General features: G+C 43.0%; 1 protein-coding gene across 1 annotated transcript; it reads right to left on the reverse strand.

Annotated features, from left to right (window-relative positions):
• Nucleotides 1-3,842: 3,842 nt before the first annotated feature.
• On the reverse strand, nucleotides 3,843-8,602 carry LOC123367005 (zinc finger MYM-type protein 1-like). The gene is made up of 2 exons (XM_045010979.1): nucleotides 8,544-8,602; nucleotides 3,843-5,979 (listed from the first exon to the last, which is right to left on the reverse strand). The coding sequence occupies exon 2, from the start codon at nucleotides 5,959-5,961 to the stop codon at nucleotides 3,880-3,882; it is 2,082 nt and encodes a 693-aa protein (XP_044866914.1). The 5' UTR covers nucleotides 5,962-5,979; nucleotides 8,544-8,602; the 3' UTR covers nucleotides 3,843-3,879.
• Between the last annotated feature and the right edge of the window lie 16,342 nt (nucleotides 8,603-24,944).

Below are 24,944 nucleotides of genomic sequence, written 5' to 3' on the forward strand. Positions count from 1 at the left end.
CACTGAAGGTAGGATGAGAACTATTGGCTTAATCTGCAGCAAAGAAGATCTGGGTTAGGTATTAGGTAGAATGTTTTTCCTAAGGATAGTTAAGTACTGGAATAAGTTACCAAAGGAGATTGTGGAATCCTCATCTTTTGTGTTTTCAAGAACAGGTTAGACAAACACCTGTCAAAAATGGTAGAGGTTTAGTAGGCCCTGCCTCAGTGCAGAAGGCTGGACTAGATGACCTCTTAAGGTCCCTTCCAGCCCTATATTTCTATGATTCTATGAAAAGTAAATAGTGGCAACCTTTAAAAATATTTCAAGGCACATGCATGTACTGCTGGATGTGTGTTTAGGTCTTAAATACAACTCTCATTCCACATAGTTATTCCCAAGTCCAGGCAGTCTTGATAATGAGAGTTGACAGTATTGAAGGAGGATTAGGACAATTATATGGCAAGAATAGTGAGGCTGGGTCACAGAGCTGTTCTTCTGAAGCATAATTCACTCTTCATTTTTAAATAGGCATCTCATCACATAGTGCTTTCTTTGCAAGGAATAGTAGAGTGGTCTCTAATTATAACAATTCTAATGATTAGTGATGCATTTGTAGATGGGAGACAAGGCAAAGAAAACATCATTTTCTTTAAATGTAACATGTAGTCCATTATTTTTTGTCATTGCCCCATGTTTTATAGGCTAGTGGAGCAACTTTCCCTGAGGCATCTGGTTTCCACACTGTAAGGTACAATTTGGTCTGACAAAGTTCCTCATGCTAAGCTCTTCTCATTCTTGTTGAGGCCAAGGGAAGCTGAGGGAGTTTAGCACCTGGTAGGTACTGAGTAACCAAGATTTAAAAAAAAGCCACACCATAAAACTAGGAGCCTAACGTTAGGCTCCTAACTCCATATTTAGGCACCCAAGTAAGTGACCTGATTTTCTAAAGTATGGAACACACAGAAGTTCCCCACTGTCCTCAGTGGAAGCTACTGATTCATCAGCAATTCTGAAAATCAGGCTGCTTAATTAGGTGCCTAAATGTAGATTTTGGAGCCCAACTTTAAGGCTCCTGTTTTTGAAAATCTTGGCCAGTGTCTATAATGTATTTACTGCTAAGGCATCTTTATTCTTGGTCTCTAAGGACCTGATCCTAATCCCACTGTAGTCAGGGAGAGTATGTATTAATTATGTATCACTGTAGCATCTACAGGCACCAACTGAGATGAGGGCCCATCATGCTGCCATTGTACACAGGTATAGTAAGAGACATTCCTTACTTCACGGAGCATCCACTCTAACTAAACAAGACTCACACTAGGTAGCAGAAATGAAGTATTGTTATCTCTAGGTTATGGAGAGAAAACTGCTGACAGAGAATTCAGGTGACAGCATGCAGAGGGTCCGTGGCAGAACTGGAAAATGACCCCAAATTCCTGGGTTCCCACCAAATGTCTTAAGTACAAGACCATCCTTTCTCTTTTTTGCCATTGACTTTAGTGGAACAGGGTTGGGCTTTGAGTGCAAAGTTGGGGAGAGCCCCTCTTGGGAAATAGCATCTGTCAAGAGTGGGTGCTAGATTTGTTAAACCAATTTTATATCATTCCCACTTAACTTACTCTTGCAACTCAATAGGAGAAAAGAATCCCTAAATTTAGATTAGATACTAAATTCATTATCTCACATTAGAAATGTCTTCACTGGAGAACCAAGGATACTTATTTGATTCAGTAACGAGAGCTCCAAAGGGTGCTAATTTAGAAAGACTATTGACTGTTCATTACTATGATGTTGCTCAGATAGCTGAGAGCATGTGTGGTGTTTAATGTGATCTTAAACATTACTATCTACGGTAAATCAGAAACAGGGCACAAGTGCTATAGCTCTGTTTAATGATGTATGAAAAAGCTGCCTGGTAAAGTGCACCATTAAGAAAAGCTAAAACCAGTGCTGAACAAAGACCCGATGAAATATTGATACCTTTGCAGCCAATACCATTACTTCTTACTTGGAAAGTGACTGAAGTCAGGCTCTCTCAAAAATCACACTTAACTAACGTAAAGTAATGCAAGCAGCCTAGCTGGATCAAAGTATGCCATTGAAAAAGGAAGTAAAAGGTAATGCAATTAAGGTTTTAACACATCAATTTCACATTTGTCTATTAGCAGGAGACTTCCGGTCCAGTAATAGATCATTTTCCCTTTTTAAAAAACTCTTCTTTGTTTGAAGAAAATACCTACTCAAAAGAAATCACTAAGATAACCTTTATTAGAGGATACTATAAGTGACTCACTCCAGCCTTTTTAAAAAAAAATAAAATGCTACAAACAAAGTAAGTCAATCTTGCATGTGTTTATTAATGTTATACGGTGGTCTAAATTAGAAATAAGTAAGTAAATAAATAAATAAATAAGAAAACCTTTACATAGTTGCCCTGTTGTGGCCTATAATAATTCCTGGATAACATATGACCATGGATCTTTTGAAGTTAGAGGTGGAAAAGATCCACTAAATTAAACAGGTTCCCATTGTAAAATGGCATGTAGCAGTTAATCGTTATGATAATACTTCATATGGAACCAAAGCAAAATTCATGCCGAGTAGCACCTCACTGCACGAGCAGTCCCGTTCAAATCAATAGGACTGCTCATGAAATCAGTGGGACTACTAAAGGAGTAAAGTGCTATTTAATAGTATGAGAATCTGGCCCTAAAAAACTTGCCCAAGGTCACACGTGAAGTCTGTGATGTCAGAAACTGATCCCAGATCTCTTGAGTCCCCCAATCCAATGCCTGAACTGTAAGACTATCCTTCCTCCACAGCTCAGTCTTCCTCTCTGTGATTTCTTTACACTTGAACTACAGATCTGAATATAATGCAACATGATAGTAGAACTGTGAAAACTTCAGGACACGTCCCTCTCTTCTCTGGCACATTGTGAACTTGGGTGTGTTTAATGAACACCCATAGAGAATTTTAAAAATGTGAACAAAATATCAAGGCAGCAAGAAGCCTGACATTTCTTTGGACTTCAAATGTGTAATGGATCTGAGGGGATCCATTGGAGTCCCAAATCATCCCTAAGAAGGCTACTGGCACATGGTGCATTCTATGGATGAAAGAGTAGTTATCCATGCATATAGCTCTGCATCCCTCTGAACCAATATTACACTACTGCAGAGAGATGGCCAAAACGTCACAGTGCAGTAGTGTTTTCAGGCCAGTTCAGTAAGATGCTGTAGTATTTTATAGGGGTTTCATGCAGGCTGAATCTGGGTTTGTATTAATGTCTGAGATTGCCATTTTTATTTTTTGAGGAGAGGGCGATGAATCCTGTAAAGTTGCTGCATCTGTAGGGCTGGATACCGCCCTCTAGTGCATTGGTTCACTCATCTCGGGAAGCATCAGGCAGGACCACAAGCTAATGCTGAAGGGAAGGCTAGAAGAGCGGGCTGGCCCACGCCCCATGTTCACAGTGGCTATGGTATGCCAACCTAGCATAGGCGGCAGGTTTGTATAATTTTTGGTGGGGCCCAGAATGGGTGTAATCTCCCTCTCCCCCCCCCCCCCCGCCCTGTAAGATGATATATATATTTTATTAAATAGTGTAAAAATGGATTGGAAGCCATAAGCGTTTAAGTTTCTTTTTATTGCATAATATCACTATAATAAAAAATTATTTAACTAAGAATATCAGTAATACTCTTTTGAATATGGAAACGACCATACACTGTTTATTCAATAATCCTCAAAACAAATACTTTCTAAAATTGCAACAAATATAGCCCCTTCTTTTGTGATGTGCTTTAGGAGGCAGCAAACACTTTTTGTCATTGTTTGGTTCTTGAAATGAAGTCATCCAGGAGACTTGCAATGTCCAATTCAGAGGTAAAGTTTTTATGAACGTGCAGAAATGTCAAGTGATTTAGACGTTCTTGGCTCATTGTTGTTCGCAAATAATTTCAGTCGGCGCAAGCAACTGAATGATCGCTCAGCGGTGCAGGTTGTAGTCGGAATTGTGTAGAATAATTTCAGGAGAATTGTAACTTCTGACAACAGGTCACTTAAGCCTTCATTTTGTTTTAGAAATTGCTTCACTTCACTCACTGAAGTGAGCTGGCAATTTCTCAATCTGCAAATATCACTCAACATTTCTAAATGAAGAAATAGTTTCTCCATGTTGATGTCACCATGGAATGCTTCACTTATTTGGACAATGTCCTGTTTTGAGCCATTTGCTGCCTCAGTTATAAGCTTCTCCAATTTTACTGCGAATGTAAAGCTTTCTGTTGAAAACCTCTGTTCAATTGCAACTTTGCAAGCATCAATGATCTCAACATATTTTTTATGAAAATAATCTTTAGGGTCACTGAAGGTGTGAGGAAGGCTTCCATGGTCGAGCCATCTTGGAGGTTTGCGTTTTCTTGGGAGTGTAGGCTCATCTAAATAAAGATTTCTTGCCTTCTCTACCGTTGTTTCCCAAAAGCGATTGTATGATGAGTCAGTACGCATCCCACTCAACACCTCTTGCAATAGGCCAACTTTCTTCATAACGCTTGTCAATGACACATTTGGGCTTTGAATTTGTGCATTAGCTTCTTCTACCAGACCCATGGCTTTCACAAGAACTGTTAGTATAAAGTATGTTGAAAAAGATTGAAGTTGCTTTGAGAATCCACTACATTTTAAGCCAAATTCATCAGAAGAGTAACTAAGTTCATCTAGGCAGTTCATCATGGCCTTGTAGTTTTGGAGCAGTGATTTAATGCTACTAATCCTTAGTGTCCATCTTGTTGGGCACAATGGTCGTAAAGAAGGTTCTCCTTCACTCTGAAACTCTCTGAATGCTGCCATACGTTTTGGTGACTCCCTGAAGGCATTGATGAGATCTTTCTCCATAAAAAACATATAACGACACTCTTGAATATTATGCAGGGCATCCTGCGTGGCAAGGTTAAGAGAATGTGCAGCACAATGCACAAATTCTGCTCTCGGCTCTCGTTCCTTCACTCTGGCTTGGACCCCAGTAAATTTGCCAGACACATTACTGGCTCCGTCGTAACACTGCCCCCGGCAATCAGAAAAGGGCAAATCACACCTGAGAAGTGTATCTTCCACAATTTTGAAAAGAGAAGCAGCATCCATTGTGTCAGTTTGGTAAAACCCAATAAACTCCTCATAAATCTCCCAGTCTTCACTAGAAAAGAACCTTAAAGAAAAACTTACTTGTTCTTTTCTTGACAAATCGGTAGTCTCATCCATTACAATGGCATAAAACTTAGAAGCCTTTATCTTTTGCACAATTTTTCTTAGCGCCGTCATTGCCATCATTTCGATTATTTCATTAATAACCTCATGTGATATCCACTTGTATTTTGTGCGATTGAGCCACTGTCTCAGTTCCTCAGAATCTGTACTGCGTAGCAACAAGAGCTGCATCAAATTTGAATCACTGTCATTATGTCCACGTAGTGCTATTCCTTGTTGAGCTAGGTACTGAACACTGGTAAAAATGTTGTGCAGTGCAATCCTAGCTGACTGCGATTCTTTTCTGTAACTGGCTGACACTAGTGCAGAAACATTTACCTGTGATTGCAGAGCAGCATATTTCATTACTGCTTCCTTGTGACAGGAGGATTTTTCGTGTGATGTAAAACCACGCAATGCATGTTTCCAATTTTGAAATCCAGATGAAATAAATGTTGGTTCAGCCTTCGTAGAAAATATTAAGATCTTCTTTTCAGAACAGTTTTTGCAGACTGAGCAAAAAGCTCTGTTTAATTTGATATTGTACTCCAACCACTTAAATCTTGATAGCCAAGATTGCTGAAAACTCCTTTTCTTATCATCTTGTGGATTTGCCACTTCTTTCTTTTGTATAACTTCAGTTTCAAAGCTGGGTGTTGAACTCAGGCCATCACTTGATGAATTACCCTTTTCTTCTTTTTCTCTGGGTAACTTTATTAAGAATTTATCCATTGTTGATCATTAATGGTCCTACAAATCAAGAATTTGTTGTTGGGATAAAATGAAGCTACAACACGTCGGTGCCACAAGATTACAAGGGTCAATTAAAAGTGGAAAGTCAGAAGCAGCACTTGCCTGCTTCAATATATTATACTTTGTTGTACCTGTTGTGATGAAGTGGGAATGTTCTTAATGTTTTCTCTGAATACTGTGTGAGTGCCTCAGTTTCCCCTGCAAGGTGCCAACTGAAGGTGTTGGGATAAAGAAATCAGGTGGCCTCCTGGTCTGGAAGAGACACAAAGGCCAGAGGAGGGGCTAGAGGGACTGTCAGTTTGGAGCTGGCTGGGGAAAGAGAGAGGCACCCAGAACTTGGGGCTGGGGAACCCAGCCCCAGAAGTGGATCTGACTGAAGGGTCCTGTTTTCTGTACCTACAAGCTCTGTTTTAGACTGTGTTCCTGTCATCTAATAAGCCTCCTGTATTACCAACTGACTGAGAGTCACATCTGACTGTGGAGTTGGGGTGCAGGACCCTCTAGCTTACCTAGGAGCCCCACCTGTGCGGACAGCGCATGCTGAATGCTCCGAGGTCAGACCCAGGAAGGTGTAAGTTTCTTGCCCTGGAGACAGTATGCTCAGAGAGAGGAGGCTCCCCCAGAGTCCTGACTGTCTTTGTATGGAGTAGTTCTAGAGCAGGGGTCACCAACCTTTCAGCAATGGTGTGCTGAGTTTTCATGCATATGCTTTAATTTAAGGTTTCATGTGCCAGTAATCATAGATTATTAGGGTTCGAAGGGATCTCAGGAGGTTATCTAGTCCAATCCCCTGCTTATGGCAGGACCAATCCCCCAATGGCCCCCTCAAGGATTGAACTCACAACCCTCCGTTTAGCAGGCTAATGATCAAACCACTAAACTACGACCCCAACCATCCCCCCAATACATTTGACTGTTTTTAGAAGGTATCTCTATAAGTCTATAATATATAACAACTACTGTTGTATGTAAAGTAAACAAGGCTTTCAAAATGTTTCAGAAGCTATATTTAAAATTAAATTAAAATGCAGATCTTATTAGTTTACTGTGATCCTTGCCTTTGCTTTTCCTTGTTGAGTTTTCCAATGTCTGGTGGCACCTATTTAGATACTTTAAGTTGCACACAGGCTTCTGAGTTATAATTTGATAACTGGCTGGCAGGAGGTCAGAGGCTGGAACCCCAGATTGGCAGCTGCGGTGAGTGGAGTTGGTGGCTGGTAGGGCTGAGCAGGGCAGGGGGCCTGCGCTGAAACTCCAACTGGAAGCAAGGTGAGTGGGGTTGCGGGAACTCTGGCTAGTAAGGGCCAGCAGAGGGAACCCCAGAACGAGGTTGGGCTGAGCAGCTCAGCCTGCACCACATGCCATGAAAAATCAGCTTGCGGCCAACCCCTGTTCTAGAGCATCCCAGCATCCTCTTCTACACCATGCGCTTCCCGAAAGTCTGCACAGGGCACTGACTCTCCCTCCTCTCTGGCCTTTGTCTTTTTTCCAGGCATTAGGAGGCCACCTGATCTCTTTGTTCTCCAACACCTTCAGTTGGCACCTTGCAGGAGAGTGGCCCAGGCCATCAATTGCCTGGAGGCAGGGTTGCAGCCCTTCTCTGTGCAGACACCATCACACTGGCCCTCTAGGGCTTTACAACAATCACACCCCTTTATCCCACCATCTAGAGCCTTAAGAAATACATTGGGGAAACTGAGGCACACAGACAGTATTCAGAGAAAACACCTGTATACGACCAGTTACATACTTTGAAGGGTGTAAAATAATCAAATATTGTGCTAAATACAATGATACTCCAAACTGACCACCAAATTTAAGTTGCATGTTTTTCCCCTCAGGTGAGGGTTCTGGGGTGGGGCTGGGGATGAGGGGTTCACAGTGCAGGAGCGTGCTCGGTGCTGGGGGTGCAGGCTTTGGGGTGAGGCAGGGCTGAGGATGAGGAACTTGGGGTGCAGACAGGCTGCCCCAGGGCTAGGGCCAGAGAGGACTCCCCATCACCACCACTGGCAGCAGCAAGCTCCAGGGGAGGGACCCCTCCTCTCCCCCCTGCCCCCCACAGCACACTCACTCTGCACCACAGTCACTGCATATGTTCCTTCCTAGGGCCCCTCAGGTCCAGAAAGCCCACTCACCTCCCCTGTGATGGGTACTAGAGGGTGGGGGTTGCCATCACAGGTAGCCTTCCATGTTGCTGCCCCTCACCATAACTTCACTGTGGATGGGGCTGCCCCTTGCCCAGCATGGGGCAGAAGTGGGGTCTGTACGGTGATGGCTATGGGGCAGGGGAGCAGGGTGTCATAAAATTCACCTAAGCCCCAGCTGCTCAGGTAGGTCTATGAATCCCCCTCCCCCATCTGCCCTGTGGTGGGTGGATGCTGGAGGGGAGGGGCACTGCCTTCACATATGGCTTCCTGCCTCCCTGACCCCTGCTGCAGCCTGCAGCCCCTCACCGTAGCTTCAGTGGGGGGGGGGACGAACGGTGGGAGGGGATGGCATGGGGCTGCCCCTTCCCCAGCGTTGGGCAGGGGTGGGGGGGAATCATAGGGTCAAACACTCACGGAAGCCCAGGACCTGCTCAGGTGGGTGAGGTCAGTCTCCGAGTCCTGGCCGGAAGTGCCCTTTGCATCTCCTGCAGGTAGGGGGGGAGGGGAGGGCTGCCAAGCATGGAACAGCCCCCTCCCCTCCCCTCCCTTCCCCTCCCCCGGCCAGTGCTCCAGCAAGCAACAGCAGCAGAGGCAACAGGCAAGGCAAGGGAGAGAGACATGCCTGCGTTTAAGCCTCCAGCCTCCAGGGTGGGGCAGAGGAGAGGGCTGCCACCAGCACGGCGGGCCCCCCTCTCCCCCTCCCCCTCCCCCTCCCCCTCCCTCTCCCTCGGAGATGGTACAGTCAGCAGCAGCTTGCACTCACTGCTGACTGCTGAGCGGCAAGGAAGAGACTGAGACAGGCAGACGCAGCTGCCTGCGTTCAGGCAGTTAAGCTCTCTCTCCCTGGCGGCGGCGGCGGCGGACATTGGTGGGGCAGAGCCCCTGCTTGGGATTTATTCATGGGGCTAAAGCCCCAGAGCCCCATGTAAGTCAGCGCCCATGCAACCTAGTGGTTCCCCCATCCAACTAGCAAGTATGTGGCAGCTAGCAACAGGTACTAGCCAAAGGCACATGCTGTATCTGAGCAGGAGCAAAGTGCCTCATGCTGCACAAATGCAAGGCCTCCCTCTCCAATCCTATGCTAGCAGACCACAATCATGCCTGTTGCAGCAGAGGATGTATCCGGCAGAGTCCCTGCTGCTCCCTCACAGTTGCCACAAGGAGGAACTGATGTGCAGAAAATGTCACTCAACCTGGCTCTCATTTTCCCCATTATAGATCCCAAATCAGGAAAGCACTTACGTGTGTACTTCAACGTGTTGCTGAATCGGGGCCGTAACAAATCTGTGTTTTGTTGTCACCTCAGATTGTGAGTTCTTTGGGACAGGGATGCAGCTTCATCTATGTGTGGGTAACTCCTAGTGCACAGGGTGCAGCCATAAATGAAATAGATGACAATGCAATAGCTCATACTGTTTTGAATGATTTCTCTTTTGCATTAGCCTCTCCGCTGGCTCACCTGCTTGAGAGAAGCTGCCTGGGTAGCATTTTTCCCCCAAGATGTGTTGCTAGGTTTACTCTTCCCATAGAGTCTCATGGCTCTTTGAGTCTTGGAATAAACAAACAAATGGGCCTTAACAAGGGGCCTGATTCTGTCCTGAGACCAGACCTGCTGAAATGCATGGCACTGCTACTGAGGATGAGGTACTACTCAGCGCCAGGGAGGCAGAGCCCAACTATTGTTATCTCTATGTTTGCTGCTTCCTCTGAGCAAGTGCTGCCAGGACCCCACATCACCTCCAACACTCCAACCCCCTGCCCCAGCTCAGAGTCTCCTCCTGCACCCCAAGCCCCTCATTCCTAGCCCCATCCCAGAGCCCGCACCCGCAGCTGGAAGCCTCAGCTCCCCCTACATCCCAACTCCCTGGCCCAGCCCAGAGCCTTTTCCTGCGTCTCAAACCCCTCATCCCTGGGCTCACCCTCAGCTGGAGCCCTCACCCCCCAACACCCCAACCACCTGCCCCAGCCCGGTGTAAGTGAGTGAGGGTGGGGAAGAGCGAGCAACGGGGGAGGAGGGTGGGGACTAAGCAAACAGGGGTGGGGCCTTGGAGAAGGGGCAGGGCAGGAGACGGGGCAGGGGTGTTCGTTTTTGTGTGATTAGAAAGCTGGCAACCCTTGCTACATAATTAATAGAGTACAGTGGGAGCTCCCTCCCCTCTGCTGGATGGTGCAAAAAGACAGTCAGGGCCATGATCCTGCCACCACCATGCCCTGTGGAGAAACTCACAGTGCTGTCAGGGGTAGCCTGGAGCAAGGACTGGAATCCTGTGGGGCCCCTGTGAAGAGGAAGAATGGGATGGGAAGCTTCTGTCCGCTGCCTTCTCCTGCTTGCATACTTTTGTAAAGAGACAGCTCAGTGCACAGAAAACACGCGCCGTTCACAGTACTGCAGGCTGGGAATGTGCTGCTTTATTCAGCTATATAACAAACAGAGTGGGGGAAATCACCCACTACTTAAACAGGGAGTGGAGCATGGTGCCAGCCCATAATACTCTGAGTGACCCAGTTAACCCTTGACGACCACATTACTGCACACACCACTGTGCAGGTGGCAGATGCAAGCTACTCTGTGGGGCTGATTCTGCTCTCACACTGGTCTCACAGAGGTGTGATTCCATTGACTTCAGTGGAGTTATTCCTCATTTAGTCTATTGTAACGAGGAGCAAAATGGGCCATCATGTAGATATGCCCACCACATACAAGAGACACAAGTATACACACCCATGCATACACACACACACACACACAATCGCTGCGAGGAGAGTTAAAAAGAAGAGCAACCGTGAGGTAATTTGACACATTTCAACTTATTTTGAGCTTGAGTGTAATGTTCTACTGAATGGGTATTTTAATGTCAAATAGCAAACGGGATTACTTAGGTAATTGAGGTAGCTCAGTTGTGTTGTGCAGAAAGTGCCCTGAAGTAAGGCCCTGAGACAGCCAGCTTGCTAAGAATATAATTACCTCACAAAGAGCAGGTGACGGGCGGGACAAGCCTCCAGCCTTTTCAGTCTTCTGCTTAAACAAAGGAAAGCTTGACAAATGTGTGTGCATATTAGAGCCCTTGGTCTGCAAATTCCTCTTCCGCTCACACCGTCATCAAAGATTCAGGAGGCTGTATCTTTCTGATTACTAATTTATGCTGTTTACAGACTGGGTAAGAAAGAACAACAAGATTGGTGCCTTGCTATTAGGACAAATCGACATTTGTTGAATGGGATGCCATTCCAGCACAGTGGGGTCTTATTTCATTTGAGAGGCAGGACACTGAAAACATAACATTTGGTAATAAAATAAGCCTTGATCCTGCTGCCTTGGTTAGCATAGACTAAAATCAGTTGCACTGCTCCCATGAGTAAGGGTTGCAAGATAGTGTCTATATGGCTTCATAGCAAGATTGTGCCTGGCCCCTGCCTCAGTGTCCAGGGTAGGGAGTTGGAGGGAGAGGGCACAAGGGGTGAAATCCTGGCCTGCTGAAGTGACCCTGTTGACTTCAAGGGGCCAGGATTTCACTCACGGAGTCTATCCCCTCTTGTGCTTCTGTCCATTGGACAGGCACAACAACCAGGAGAGTCCTTGGGCTCAGTGCAACTGGTGGCACTAACCTCTCCACAGGGCCAGGGCAGGAGGTGTGGCCCTGTCCTTCCACCCACTGCCCTAGACCAGCTAGCAAAGCTAGCCAGGCACGAAAGCAACTATGCTCTACCTGTGCTTCCCAGTGCTCCAAGAGTCATTGTGTTTGACTACTGCAGGGCTGTGTCTTAAAGGCACAGTACAGCTCTTTCATATTAACCAGAGACTGCAGTACACTGTGCAGTACACTCCCCAGAACTCCGTTTTCTTCACTGGGAGTTGTGGGTGTGCAAGGAGTGTAGGGCCCAGCCCTTTGTCAGATGTCACTGTTTAATATACACAAGCACTTCATTGTTATGTGTTCATTGCTGCTTTTTAAACGTTTCCCCCCTGTGCCTAAAGAGACTCTCAGATAACTAGAAATGTGGGTGTCCTCTCCCAAGACAATGAAATCTGGACGCAAAGGTCCCCATTTAATAATTGCTTTCCATTCTGTCCACTTGGCAAATTTATTAACCTTCTTTGTTTCTTTAAATATTTGGATAAGGGGAGCTGTGTTCTCCCTCAACTCAAGCCCTGAATCGACTCATGAAGCCTTGAATTAAAAAGAAAAAAAATTACACTAAGGTTCTGTCGTAAGCTGAGGCAAACCAGAGAATTGTAAATTAAGGCATCCACCAGCCCTAACTCAGATCACCGTGAGGAGAAATAATAGCCACTATGTCTGAAGGATGGAGCTCCAATTTCTAAGGTTATGTCTTTAGAACATAACTGGTAACTCAGCAGATCAACTTATACTTTGCACCATATCCAGTTATACTGTGACCCTTTGTCAGGGCTACATAATATGCATAATAAGGAAATAAGAGGTGCTCCATTGCTTGAAACATTTATTACAAGACTGGACAAAGTACTAAGCCTCTGATTTAAGGAAAATGCCTAACTTTAAGCATGTAAGTAGTCCCATTGAAGTCACATGCTTAAGGTGCTGAAGAACCTGTCTGAACTGGGGCCCTGCAAACGAGAATGGACCGGGTAACACAATGCGTCATATTTTCCAGCACCAGTGGCTATGTCACAGACATGTAACTCTGTGTGCAGGCATGAACTTCCACTAGCACAGCAAGTAACCGCACACAAATAGGTACAAGTACCTGTTGTTCATGCACAGTTGCTTGCTAGCCCATGCATATTTTGCAAACGCGATTCTTTTAAAAATTTAGCCCAAGATTTATTTACTTCGTTAAACCTGTCATTTATTTTTAATGTGTATATATCGGCCTTAGTCAGCTTCATAAACAATTTGCCTTTTTATTTTTTTATTTTTAAATCTAAAAGAGCCTAAACCACACAATGGACTGATGCAACCTGCAACTTTGCATCTTTTGAAAGAAAGAAAAGCTGGTTTTAACTTATATAGGAGCACAGCGGAAAAATTAGCTGACATGAATAGACCTTTTATTTGTGATTCTAAACATTTAAAAATGACTTGATAGACATTCCTGAAAACTTGTAAATGCATTTTAAAAGTCACATGTGCAAAAGTAAACCTCCATTTCCCAAACCCAGGACCACCTTCTCCCCTCTAAAATAACCTCTTTCTAGGCTGGGACCATGTAGAAGAAGTTCTAATGCATAACTGATCCCCCTGGATGAGTCCTAAACTCCTGAAAATAGCAGCTTAGGAATGGAAGTGCTGACACAAGCTTAACGACTGCAGCACCAATTTAACAGTTGTGTGCAGCACTCTTGCAACGTTCCTTGTCTGAAACACAATCTGTGCATGGTATAGGGCAGTATGTTTAAGAAAAGAAGAGTCAGTGATCGTGTCTGATAGAAATTCTCTCAAGCAATACAGTCTGAGCACATGATTTTTACTGCTCAAAGCTAAATGAGGTATTTAGCCAAATTTCAATTCCTCTTACAAATAAAGCTAGATCAAATAAATCTGCATTTTTTTTTTGGTGGGGGGATCATTACTCATTTAAATGACAAGTTTATTTATGATAATTACAGTCATTAATGAAGACACACTTACTTCCTTTACCATAGATTATGAAGATAAAAGAAGATCACTCAAGAATCATTTTCTGGTAGAGTCAATAAGAAAATTAGTCCAAATATATCTGGAAAATTATTCTTAAATAATGCCCTAAAGGTTAAAGAAACAATGGGTGCAGATGTAATGGAAGAAATTAAAATGACACACTAGAGGTCACTGTTGCTACTTGAGCAAAAGGTTTATCTGCTTCCTTATAGCTTGTTTAAGATAGTAAAGATCAAATCTTTCAGCACAAAAAAGTACTTCTGTTTCTAAATTTCAAAGCATGTAGGGCCTGAGATCCTGAAAAAATAAACAACAGATTGCTTTTGGCTGGAGGATTGTGCTAATGATCATGGAAATGGTATGCACTGTATATGCTAAGAAATTAGTCATCATGCAATACAATTTTATTTTGTGTGGCATCTTTCATACAAATGGCATCCCAAAACACTTTATAGCTTGTAGCATTAAATAATATAGCAGTACATTACAGAGATAAATAATAACTGGGAGAGAAATTAAATGTTATAGACAAGGGGCAAAAGATGTTACCATATCTGAAACCTGTGCGAAACCATAAATTACAAATCCCAGCCAAGATACACGAGGAAGCCAAATAATTAAGTCTCATAACATAGGAGAGAATCTCAGTCATCCCAAATTATTCATGAGCTGAGTGTACAAAGGAAGCAACTATTTAGTATCATAAACACAGTCCCATGTCTGGATGCCTCTGAATGCCGGAGGGCACGGCCAGTCAGTATAAATGCAGGAACAGGCCACGGTCTGTTGTGCATGTTATAGCCGTCAGCAATTAAAGGGATTGGGTTTTGGAAAGTGTTATTTACCCAATAATAACTGTAGCCTTAATGCTTCGGGAGCCCAATCCTGCACCGCTGCCTACAATGGGCATATTGCCGTTGACTTCAATGGCCACTGGAGCAGATCACTAATGTGGAGCATTTCTGGGCACAGTGCAGGGCATCTCCAGAGAGGTGCTGCTCAGCCTCAATTCAGTGGACAGTAAAATTCTTTCACGTCTCACAGAATCAGGCCCCAAATGTCAAGAACTAGCTTAATTGGCTAGTAAAGCTGACTGGCCATGCATTGTTTAAGCAATAAGCTGAGGTGTGGGGGCCACTGTTTTACCATCTGGTTCTGAGCGGATAAATTGAGCGGCCAAAGGCTGACTAGTTTATCCCAACAAGGCAACCAGATTACTGCAGCTGAGGGACAGATGCAGAGCAGGCAGGAATATCCCCCCATCCTGCACAAACTCACTAAGGTGTGAGCTCTGGTACTGTACTACAGTTGTTGTTACAGCTAGGCAGCAAGTGTGAATCAACATCAGGGAAAGAGGAGATCAGTTTAATTATAATTGTTTGTATTGTGGGAGCATTGAGGAACCACAGTCAAGGATCAGGGCCCCCTTGTGCTAGCAACTGTGCAGACAAGGAGCAAAGAAGACAGATTCTTGCCCCATGAAATTCCAGCCGAGGGCCCAGAATTTCACAAGTGCTCGCGGGCGCCCGATCTGAGACACCTCGGATGGTTGGTGTCAGCACTTTCAGAAAATCAGGCCCCTTTAAGATGTCTCATGTTGGGAACCAAAAATCACCACTCATTTTTGAACCTGGAGGCCTTGGTGTCGGACGGGACATAAGCGATGGCTGAAACAGGCAAACAGAGTGGCTGTGAGCTGAAGGGATGACAAAGTCTGGCAGAGAAGCAGAAGGCTCAGCTCACCGTTTGACTGTTAATATAGTTTTTCATTTGCTTTTTTGTCATTCCTTCCTTAGCCAGAATGGGCCCAATCCTGAATTCTTCATTTACTCTTTATTGAGACCAACCGCCCACTAAAATCAAGGAGTAAAGATCAAAGGGCAACTGCTGCCTTTATGCAAAAAGCCATTGGGAAGGACATAGAGAAACCCAACCTAGTTTGGGGGTGGGGCCATGAATCTTGGCACCCGGAAGGAGTTGAGTTTGCATTTAGGGGTGCAGTGGAGTGGGAGGGAACAGGGAGTCCTGCTGTTTTGTCTCAGCCCACTTCCTGGGGAGGAAATTTGGGCCAAAGGAGCAGATGGTTTGCTTCTAGCCATCGTGCATGATTTGACCTCTCTTAATTCAATAGCCCCTATGCTCTCCACTTTCAAGACCCTCTTAAAAAGCCTCTTATGCCATGCTGCCTAGAGTGAATTCTGTTGATTGGTACAGAAAATTCTTTGTGTCGTTTACCTTCTGTTGTTCTGCTTTCCAGACCTCTGTCTGGCCATCTATCTTTAGACTGTGAGCGTCTCAGGGCAGAGACGATGCCTTCCAGTACGGTAGAAATGTGCTCAGCACATTGTGTGCAAAGCAGTAATAATTAAAGGCAGTGTGGTCTAATGGCTAGAGCACTCATTCATGAGTCTGGGTTCTGGTCCCAGTTCTGCCATTGGCCTGCTGTATGACCTTGGGCAAGTCACTTCACATCTTGTGTTTCTGCATCTCCTCCCACCATATGCCTGTCTTGTCTATTTAGATTGCAAAGTCTCTGGGGCAGGGCATATCTATGATTATATGTATACACAGCACCCAGCCCTGATCTTGGTTGAGGCCATTAAAAGAATTAATAAATAATAAATAATAATGGGAGGAGATGATCTAACCTTTCAAAAGAATGCAGATTTTGGCCAATAGATATAGTGTTATATCCTCCATTATCCCCCTTTCCCCCACCCTTTGTCTATTTGTCTGTTCAGATTATCAGATCTTCAGGACTGTCTTTTACTCTTTGTACAATCCCTAGCACAGTGAAACTCTGAAGGCTCTAGGAGTAGTGATGTAGTGATATCTAGTGATCAGGTAGTGCAAGAGAGGATCAGATAATAAGAGAATCCCACTGCATATGCTCATTGAACAAGTATCACACGGTATTATCGCCACACACATAACAAATCCAAAGGATAACAAGAGCAGAAACCAACTCAACTCCATTGCTTCCCTTCACCTCTGTCACGTTAGCTAATGTTATTTTAATCACAGGTTTGAACAAAAATATTAGGCAGCTACTTAGCAGGAGAAAATTAGTGCATGAGCTTGTTAGAAGATATGCACTTGTTACCAGTACTAGGGATTATTATTTGTAAGATGCTTTTTAATTTCCTACTATCACCAGAGTAATTTGTTTAGACATACGTACATCAGAGCCTGTAGGTAACATACTTTATCTGTGATTGTCTTGAAGTCATAGAAACATGGGATCCAATCCCCAAATCCTTACTTGGGAGTGGAAAATGGGAGTTTTGCCTAACAATTAAGGCCTGGATCATGTAAGGTGTTGAATACATGCAACTCCCACCAACTTCAATGTAAAGCTTAGGGGAAGCTTAGTATTTCACAGAAGCAAGTCCTAAATTAAGCCTGGTGGACTAGGCTTACAACACTTGCAATTGGATTTACATTATTATTGTTATTATTACCCCTTTAATTAGCCATGAGCTATGGATGAAAAAGCCAGCCATTTCTTGGGAAAGAGGCCATTGTCTCCAAATCAGCTGGGCTTGGTCTCCTCTCACAGCAGGTTTTTCATCAGTGCAGCTCAGCTGACTTCGTTGGAGTTCATTCTCTTTCACAGCAGCACAAGTGAGAACACGGTCCATCCAATCTGGGGAAGGGAGAGTTTAGAATGGGGAAGATTGCTTTAATACACGCTCAGAGGACGACGAGCTCGATATACCGTCGCTGGCTCTAGAGGAGGCATTACCAGGGGAGCTGGAGGCTGTACTGGAACCAGTAGGCGCAAAATTGAGTCCTTCCAGAGGCTTTAATTTTTGCTGGGGCTCTAAAGGAAGCCGCACAGGAGTTGCCCCGACTCAGTGTATTTTCCAAGTGTCCCCACGTCTTACCTGCTGGCCTTGTCTGCTTCTTCCACTGCATCAGCCAACTGCAGGCTTCTCAGCAGAACGTTGTGGGCTACGGCTGGCTTGCAGAGCTGCACCTTCCATCTGCGTGGAATTTCCACTGCAGGGCCCCCAAAGCCTGGGTCAAGCAAGGAAGCCCTGAGGTCATGTATGAAATTTCAGTTCTCATAAATAACTTGAGAGATGCCTTAAATCAATAAAGTACATTGACATCTAAGTAGAAAGCAAGGTCCAGAATCCACATAACAGAGCTGAAACACCATGGCATGAGACATTTAACTGATGTCAAATTTAAACCCTCTCTTAAAAAAAGAAGTGTTCTCTAGTCTGCACCAGACCATCCATTCTGGTAATCTCATTCCATATTTCTTTTTATTGTTGAAAGAAGCAGTAGATTAATGACAGTAGGAATCCCACTAGAAAGAACACACTCCTTATAAGGCATGCTTGAGAGAGAGATTTAGGAAATCTTTACATAGAACTACTTTGTTGCCAAGGAAAGTTGCATTTGTACCATTTACATTTGAAAATCCTTAACCCAGGTCAGCATAGTTCAGCCAAATTAACTTCATCTGGATAAATGAAGCTGAGGAATACCTGTCAGGAAAAGACCCCGAACGGCACACTGTAACTTTGTGCCACACTTTAAAAACCACCTAGAGACTTTGATGGATCAGTTCAGTCAAGGAGGATGAATTGAAGAGGTACAGCATTCAAGTATATTAACAACGAAAGAGAGGGGCAAGGTGACACCTATTTCCTTAAACTTTTTCCCCAGAGAATGAGCTGCCCCTGAACTGTCTGGAGAATTTGGAGAAAAGTGGTGGTGATCGTTTCAGAACATGAATTAAAATGTAACTTTAATGAAGCAAGTTAATATTTACTCCTTGCAGTGTTGTCAGCTCTTGTGATTTTATCGAGATGCTTGGGATAACTGTTGTTTTTCTTCAAGCCCCAGGTCCTGGAGTCATGTGAATATGTGAGACTCAGCTCTCATTTGAAAAAAGCAATTTTCTGGCCCTCATGGTTGCAGAGAAAAAACATGAAAATTTGGCCTCGGTGTACTTGAAAGGTTCAAAAAACAGATGGGAAAAAAAAGAAACCAAAATGTGTTCTTTTTAAAAAAATCTCATGATGGATAAGCCAGTCTCATGATTTTTGGAGCTTAACTCCATACTTGGGTCAACTGGGTGGTTCAATAGCACGCCTTCATTTTGCCCTATGGAAGCGGGGAGAGCTCATTTTCCAAAGCAGTCGTTGTGCTGGAATGATCTGTATCTAACACACAGTGTTTTTGAGCTCCTAGGGGTTAATAACTACATATGTGTTCTTCAGCATGCCAGGAAAGACAGACGATTAAAGGTATTGTAGTCTGATCGCTCTTTTGGCCACATGACTGTAGATTATCCATTGTATGGGTGAAGAAGGAATTCTAAAGCACAACATCATGACAAAGAATTACAGTGGGCAGTTACCTACGGGATCCCATTTGGATGATTTTGATTGTAGTATGAGGAGTGAAAGTGGAGAACTGGGGTCATGTTTCAGGGGGACCCAGTTCGGTGCGACACCAGCGATTCAGAAATGTAAGTAGGAGCCAGCCTGCTAATATGCAAACTCTAGAGTCTCAGCATGTTCAATAACAATCTCTTTCCTACAACTCCGCCTGCCTGCTGCATCTTCTTTTTGCTAATGAAACACTGATGTCTCAACTGCACTGCACTTGCTACTGCAAAAACAGTTTGCACTGCTTATATAATTTTTATGGATGGGTTATGAATTAACCCCCTAACATACAAATATGTGTTTTATGTAGCTATGAAACTGAGATGCCTTTTGTTTTCTGTGTCAGTATGAATTGTGCCTTTGGATTTCTAGGAACTCTTTGTGGAAGGAGTTCTGCAGCCATTTGTTCTGAGATGCTGCAACCTCTAATGAGAGGAAACTCATGCCTTGAGCTCTATAACGGCGACTTAGCTTTTTTGCTTTCTGGTTGTTATTACTCAGACCAAACAAATTCTTCCTCTTCTGTTAACAGCCGGTGTATAGACATATAAAGCCCAATTCTACTACAATTGAAATCCAGAGAATTTTGTTAATGTCATCATTGAGAGCAGACTCATAGTCATTTTTTTTTAAAAATAAGCATCATTTAGCTATGAATATTGCCTTTCAAAAACCATTGGCCTTCCTAATATGACTCTGCTGACTTCAGTGCAATCATATGAGAGTGGATTTTGGCCCACTGAAGCTGGAGATACAGATTTTAGGCTCACATTATGCTGTGCATGTGCCCTATGTACATACATAAAAAAATCTGTGTCGTTACTGTGCCTGTTCGTAGCCACTTTTCAACTTGAAATATCTCAGCCATTTTAAATGGTGCTTTTATTTTTTGCAAAGACACTCAAAAGCAATTAGAGGGCCATATCACAGTATCCCTTGCCAAATTTCAGTGTTCAGATCAAACCTGGGTTTGAGTTACTGTACCAAAGTGCAAAAGGATCCCAAACTATTTTACATATATTAAAAACAAAGAAAACCCCAGCCTTTGAAAAGAAAAGAAAAAGCTACATATAAAAGAAATGCGTGCTCCCAATCTGAAACCATGTGTCAGCCTAGAGCAACCTGTTAAAGTTGAGCTATGAACCCCTGGAAAAAATAATTGTTTCTAATGGCAATGCTGTGAAACCCTTAACTAAAGCAGAAGCACTCTGAGTGCAGGGTTCCTGCTGCAGCTATGAATAATAAAGGCTCTCCCAATACCCCGATTTGGAGAGGTGCTCAAAATATATGTTATGTTTATTCTGCGGTCATTAAAGTCATTTGTCCAGCCCCCTTCCTAATTAAAAAAAATCAAACTATTTTGCTTGCAACCAATTACAAATTATTAGAATGAACTGTCGGTTGATGTTTAAACTCTGGTAAACAAGCAATTCCAAAGCTCACATGCTATCTGCAATTCATTTGGTAGGCTCGTACTTCACTATGAGCATGAATGCACTCATTAGAGTCATGCTAAAGAGCTTTAAAAAGTCATGAATTGTGCCTCCGAGTCAGCGGTAATTTCAAACTTTTCCAAGCATGGGAACCAATGGAGCTGCTGAAACACAAGATTTGTTCACATGAAGATCTTGTTGTGAGTGCACTTTGACTTTCGGTATTTGTACAATGAGTCGCTGTTTGGATTGGTGAACTGACATAAAACCACAAAAACACCATGCCAGGAAGTGGGAGCTAGTGGGGCCTGATTCTCCACTGCCTTGCATTGTACAATCAATGTAAAGTGTGTGCAAAATGCTACTACTAGTGTAAGAAGAATTCAAAGTTGGTAGCACTTTGTACCCCTTCTGTACAGGTATAATTGACTGCACACTGAAGAAGGCAATGGAAATCCAGTTCAAGAAAGCCAACAAACTTGGGGCCAGATCCTCAGCTAGTGTAAATCAATGTAGCCTCATTAAAATCAGTGGAGCTATCTAAGGCAATTTACACCAATTGCATGGTGCTGTGTTCTTTCCCATATCAGCTGTTAATTTGCTATTTGGCCTTGAGTGAGTCACTTCTCTTCTCTGCCTCAGGGCTTGATTCTCATTCACACTTTACACCATTCTGGCAATGAAAAGGGAACTTAAAGTGGGCATCAATTAGATTCACACCCATTTCAAGGCCTCTTTTACATGCTAGAGTTGGTGTAAAGTGGCCTTAGTATCAGGAGTATCAGGTTTTGCAGTTCCCCCATCTATAGAATGCTACGGTAGTTCTTATCTCTCCGCCTCAGAAGGGTTTGTGAGGAATGATTAGTTAATGTTGTTATGGTGCTTTGAAAATAAAGGGCATGGAAAATTACTTATTACAGAGGACAGTGGAGAAAAATACTTTCTTTATCCTTCCTCAAAAATTTCAGAGGACTGAGGGAGAAGCTCTATGTTCATGGAGCCCCAAAACAGCATGTCCAATACCCACGGTTACATGAGAGAGGATAATGGTTCTTTGTTTGTTTGTTTTACGATGCAGTATAAACCCTCATGCTATCGGACATAAGCCAAACACTAAATGACAGGGGTTAGGAAGAAATTAACCTCTCAGCAGGATATTCCAATATTTTCCACAGTGGAATTTTTTTCCAATTCCTCTCAAGTACTGGCCACCATCAGACACAAGACACCGGTACGATCTGGGGTCTATAGCACTTCTTGTGTTCCCTGAAGATGGGGAAATTTTTTAAAAAACAATTATTCCATTTTTCTATAAGCTGGGAATATGAGCATTTAGTGGAAATCAAATACCAAGTTTTTCAATAGCGCATCTGGGAAAGATCCAAATGGAGCTTTTAAGTTTCTTGTATCTTTTCAAAACGTGTCTATTTAGTTCTTTGTTCTTAGAGATGCACTTTGTTACTCGGATGTTTACCTTCAGTGAGGAAGAACAGAAGAGTTTATCTGCCTAAAATAAATGATATGGCTAATAATAGCATTTGTACCAGAGTTATCCAAGCAAGAGTAGGTTTAGTCAAATCTCATGATTCAGAGTCTAAACTGATCAACTGCAGGAGTCAGGAAGAAATTCCTCCCCACCCCCACACCTCATTGCAACTCCCCATTGTACTGTATTGCACAACTGGCTAAAGCAGAGACTCCCAAACTTTTTCATAGTGTAGACCACAATTCAATAGAGGGGTCCACAATTTATGGACATCGTCTCTTTTGTTCACAATTACACAGATCACTTCACTCCCATTTGTGGGCTGTGACAACTACAGCAATTATCTAGAAAAGTAACATAAGGAAAGTGTTGATGTGTTTTTAGCTGTCTCTTATGTAGTTTAGGAGATGATCACAAAGCCAGCACTACGTGACCAGCTGCTATCTCCAGACCACCAGTAATTGCGCTGTAGTACACAGATGAGATATTGAGAACCATTGGCTTAGCTAATTTAGCATTATACGGGTCTTTCAAATTCCTCTAAAATATCAGAATATTTAGTTCTATGGACCAGTGGACTTATCCAGTGTGTTAAACTCTATGGGCTCAATCCTGCTCTCAGTAAGGTGAATGCAACCCCCAGTGAAGACGTGTTCCCTGAATAACTGATGGCAGAACATTTCTAGAAAAGTGATGAAATATCCTTGCTATCTTCTGATGTCTAAGAAAAGAACGTGGTGTTTCTTCCCTCATTTCCAAATCACAATTTGATACCAAGCAAACTACAATGGAGAGAAGAGTATTAACCATTATGAAAATTCAGCCATAGTGACAAGAGAAAAGGAAAAGAGATTATTCTGGTAGAATGACACAAGAAGAGTGATTATCAGGCTACACCGAGCCATCATTCATGGGAACATAATCTTTATAAATTATAAGTAAAGATCTGCTAAGTGCCCAACTGAGTACACTTACTCTTCTGTGCACGTCTGTCCAAGTGCAATAAATACAGATCAAATGTTACTATCCATATAATAACCAGGATCAGATCGAGTACATTTTTATTTCTGAGGATTACCTGGGATTACATTGCGTTTTATGTTATATTTTTGATGCATCATTTTTAAAAAATAATACAGTAATTTAAAACAAATTTAATTGCCAATTGGACCCAACATCAGCTCTGGGTGCAAAAGGAGGCACTATATCCCAGATGACAATGCTATTACTATATTTCTGCAATGATTTACTGTGCCATTTATTTTACATGCATTTTATGCTATTTTCAATCAGAGTTGATAAAGGTCTGAAACTATTAAAATGAAAACATGAAGAGGGAACTATTGGCTAGAAATTCAAAGGTGCTGAGCAAATAAGCTCCCAGTAACTTCAGTGGAAATTGTGCATGCTCTTCTCTGAAAATAAGGTATTTATATTCCCCCCACCATGTGAAAAGAATATTCAGGTTACAAAATGAAGCACTCAAAGGACATCAAAGTTAAGATGTCTACATAACCTTAACACTGCCCCCTTGCATGTATGTCTTACAGAGCCGTCTTTTATTATGTGATCACATACATTTTTTTTTTACACAGAGCCCTTGCCTAATGGAAATGGACCTAAACACTTAATCACATGCGTAAGCATCTGTTGAATTAGGTCCTCGGCATGTTTAGTGGAATGAATGCATCAGATAGAAGGTGCTCAGTGAACAAAGCAGTTCAACATTCTCTTCATGCTTTTCATCCAGCCTCATTTATTGCCCATCATCCAAAGTAGTAAATAAGGAATTCATTCTTTCTTTATAGACTTTTCCACGGTGCTCATCGATGTAGTATCGCCGTACCCAACAAACATTAATGCATTTATCCTTCCTTGGGAAGAATTATTGGCCCAATTTCACAGATGTGAAACTGAGGCACCGAAGGGCAGATTTTCAAAAGCTTCTAAATGACTTACGCACCTAAGTCCCACTGAGTGGCAGGATGCCTGGACATCAGTTCCAGTGCCTCAACAATAAGAGAATTCTTCTTCCAGCAGCCCCCTTCCGTCACTCCCTCCCATTGAACACCATCCTCATTCTTGACACATGCTATGACAACTGCTGTAAGTGTGCAGAAGTGTGCTGGACCCTAGTCACTACACAACCAGGTTTTCTTCTCTGGCCAGTCTGCAAAAGTGAATGAGCCAGGGTCCTGCAGAAAAAAGGTCGCATAATATATACACACAAGCGGCACAGTTAAGGTTGTCCAAACAGGTTGTCTTTACTTTGTCATTTCCAGAATGTGGAAGTGCAACCAAAACTTTTTTTTAGGCCCTGATTCAACAAAGCACTTGAGTACATGCTAAGTTTAAAACACATGCTTAAGTATTTTGCTGAATTGAGATGGACTTAAACACATGCTTAAATTCAACAGAGCCAAAACAGAACTTCACTTTTCTCCCAAGTCCTCTGGTTCAATCTTACGTTTCTCACTGTCTGATATATCATCTTGAATATAGCCTCCTGTCATCTCAACTGCAATGCTTAAAATTAATCATGCACTTCGTTGTATTACAGCCTTATAATCAGCTGAAAATGTTTCTGTGGAATGCAAACAACTATAGGCATCACTCTATGATCCACCTTAAATCCGTTTTTTTTCTTAACAAAACAGAGACCCACTGGATTCTTACAATGAAAAGCTCATGGGATGTTGAACAGATATGGAAAGTTATATGTAATGGGTTAAATGCATTAAGTCAGCTGGAGTACACAAGCGATGAATTTGGCCCAGAGTGTTTGAGATAGGACAGAGCTGTTTTTGCAATGCTTATGAGTGTCTGTTTGGAAATCAGTTATCTCCTGCACCTACTAAGGAATTGCA

This window comes from Mauremys mutica, chromosome 3 (assembly GCF_020497125.1).
Source record: "Mauremys mutica isolate MM-2020 ecotype Southern chromosome 3, ASM2049712v1, whole genome shotgun sequence".
NCBI classification, from domain to species: Eukaryota; Metazoa; Chordata; order Testudines; family Geoemydidae; genus Mauremys; species Mauremys mutica.

Bases quoted from the DNA above. Each gene is read 5' to 3' on its own strand.
- LOC123367005 (XM_045010979.1), bottom strand. From the start codon at position 5,961: ATGGATAAATTCTTAATAAAGTTACCCAGAGAAAAAGAAGAAAAGGGT.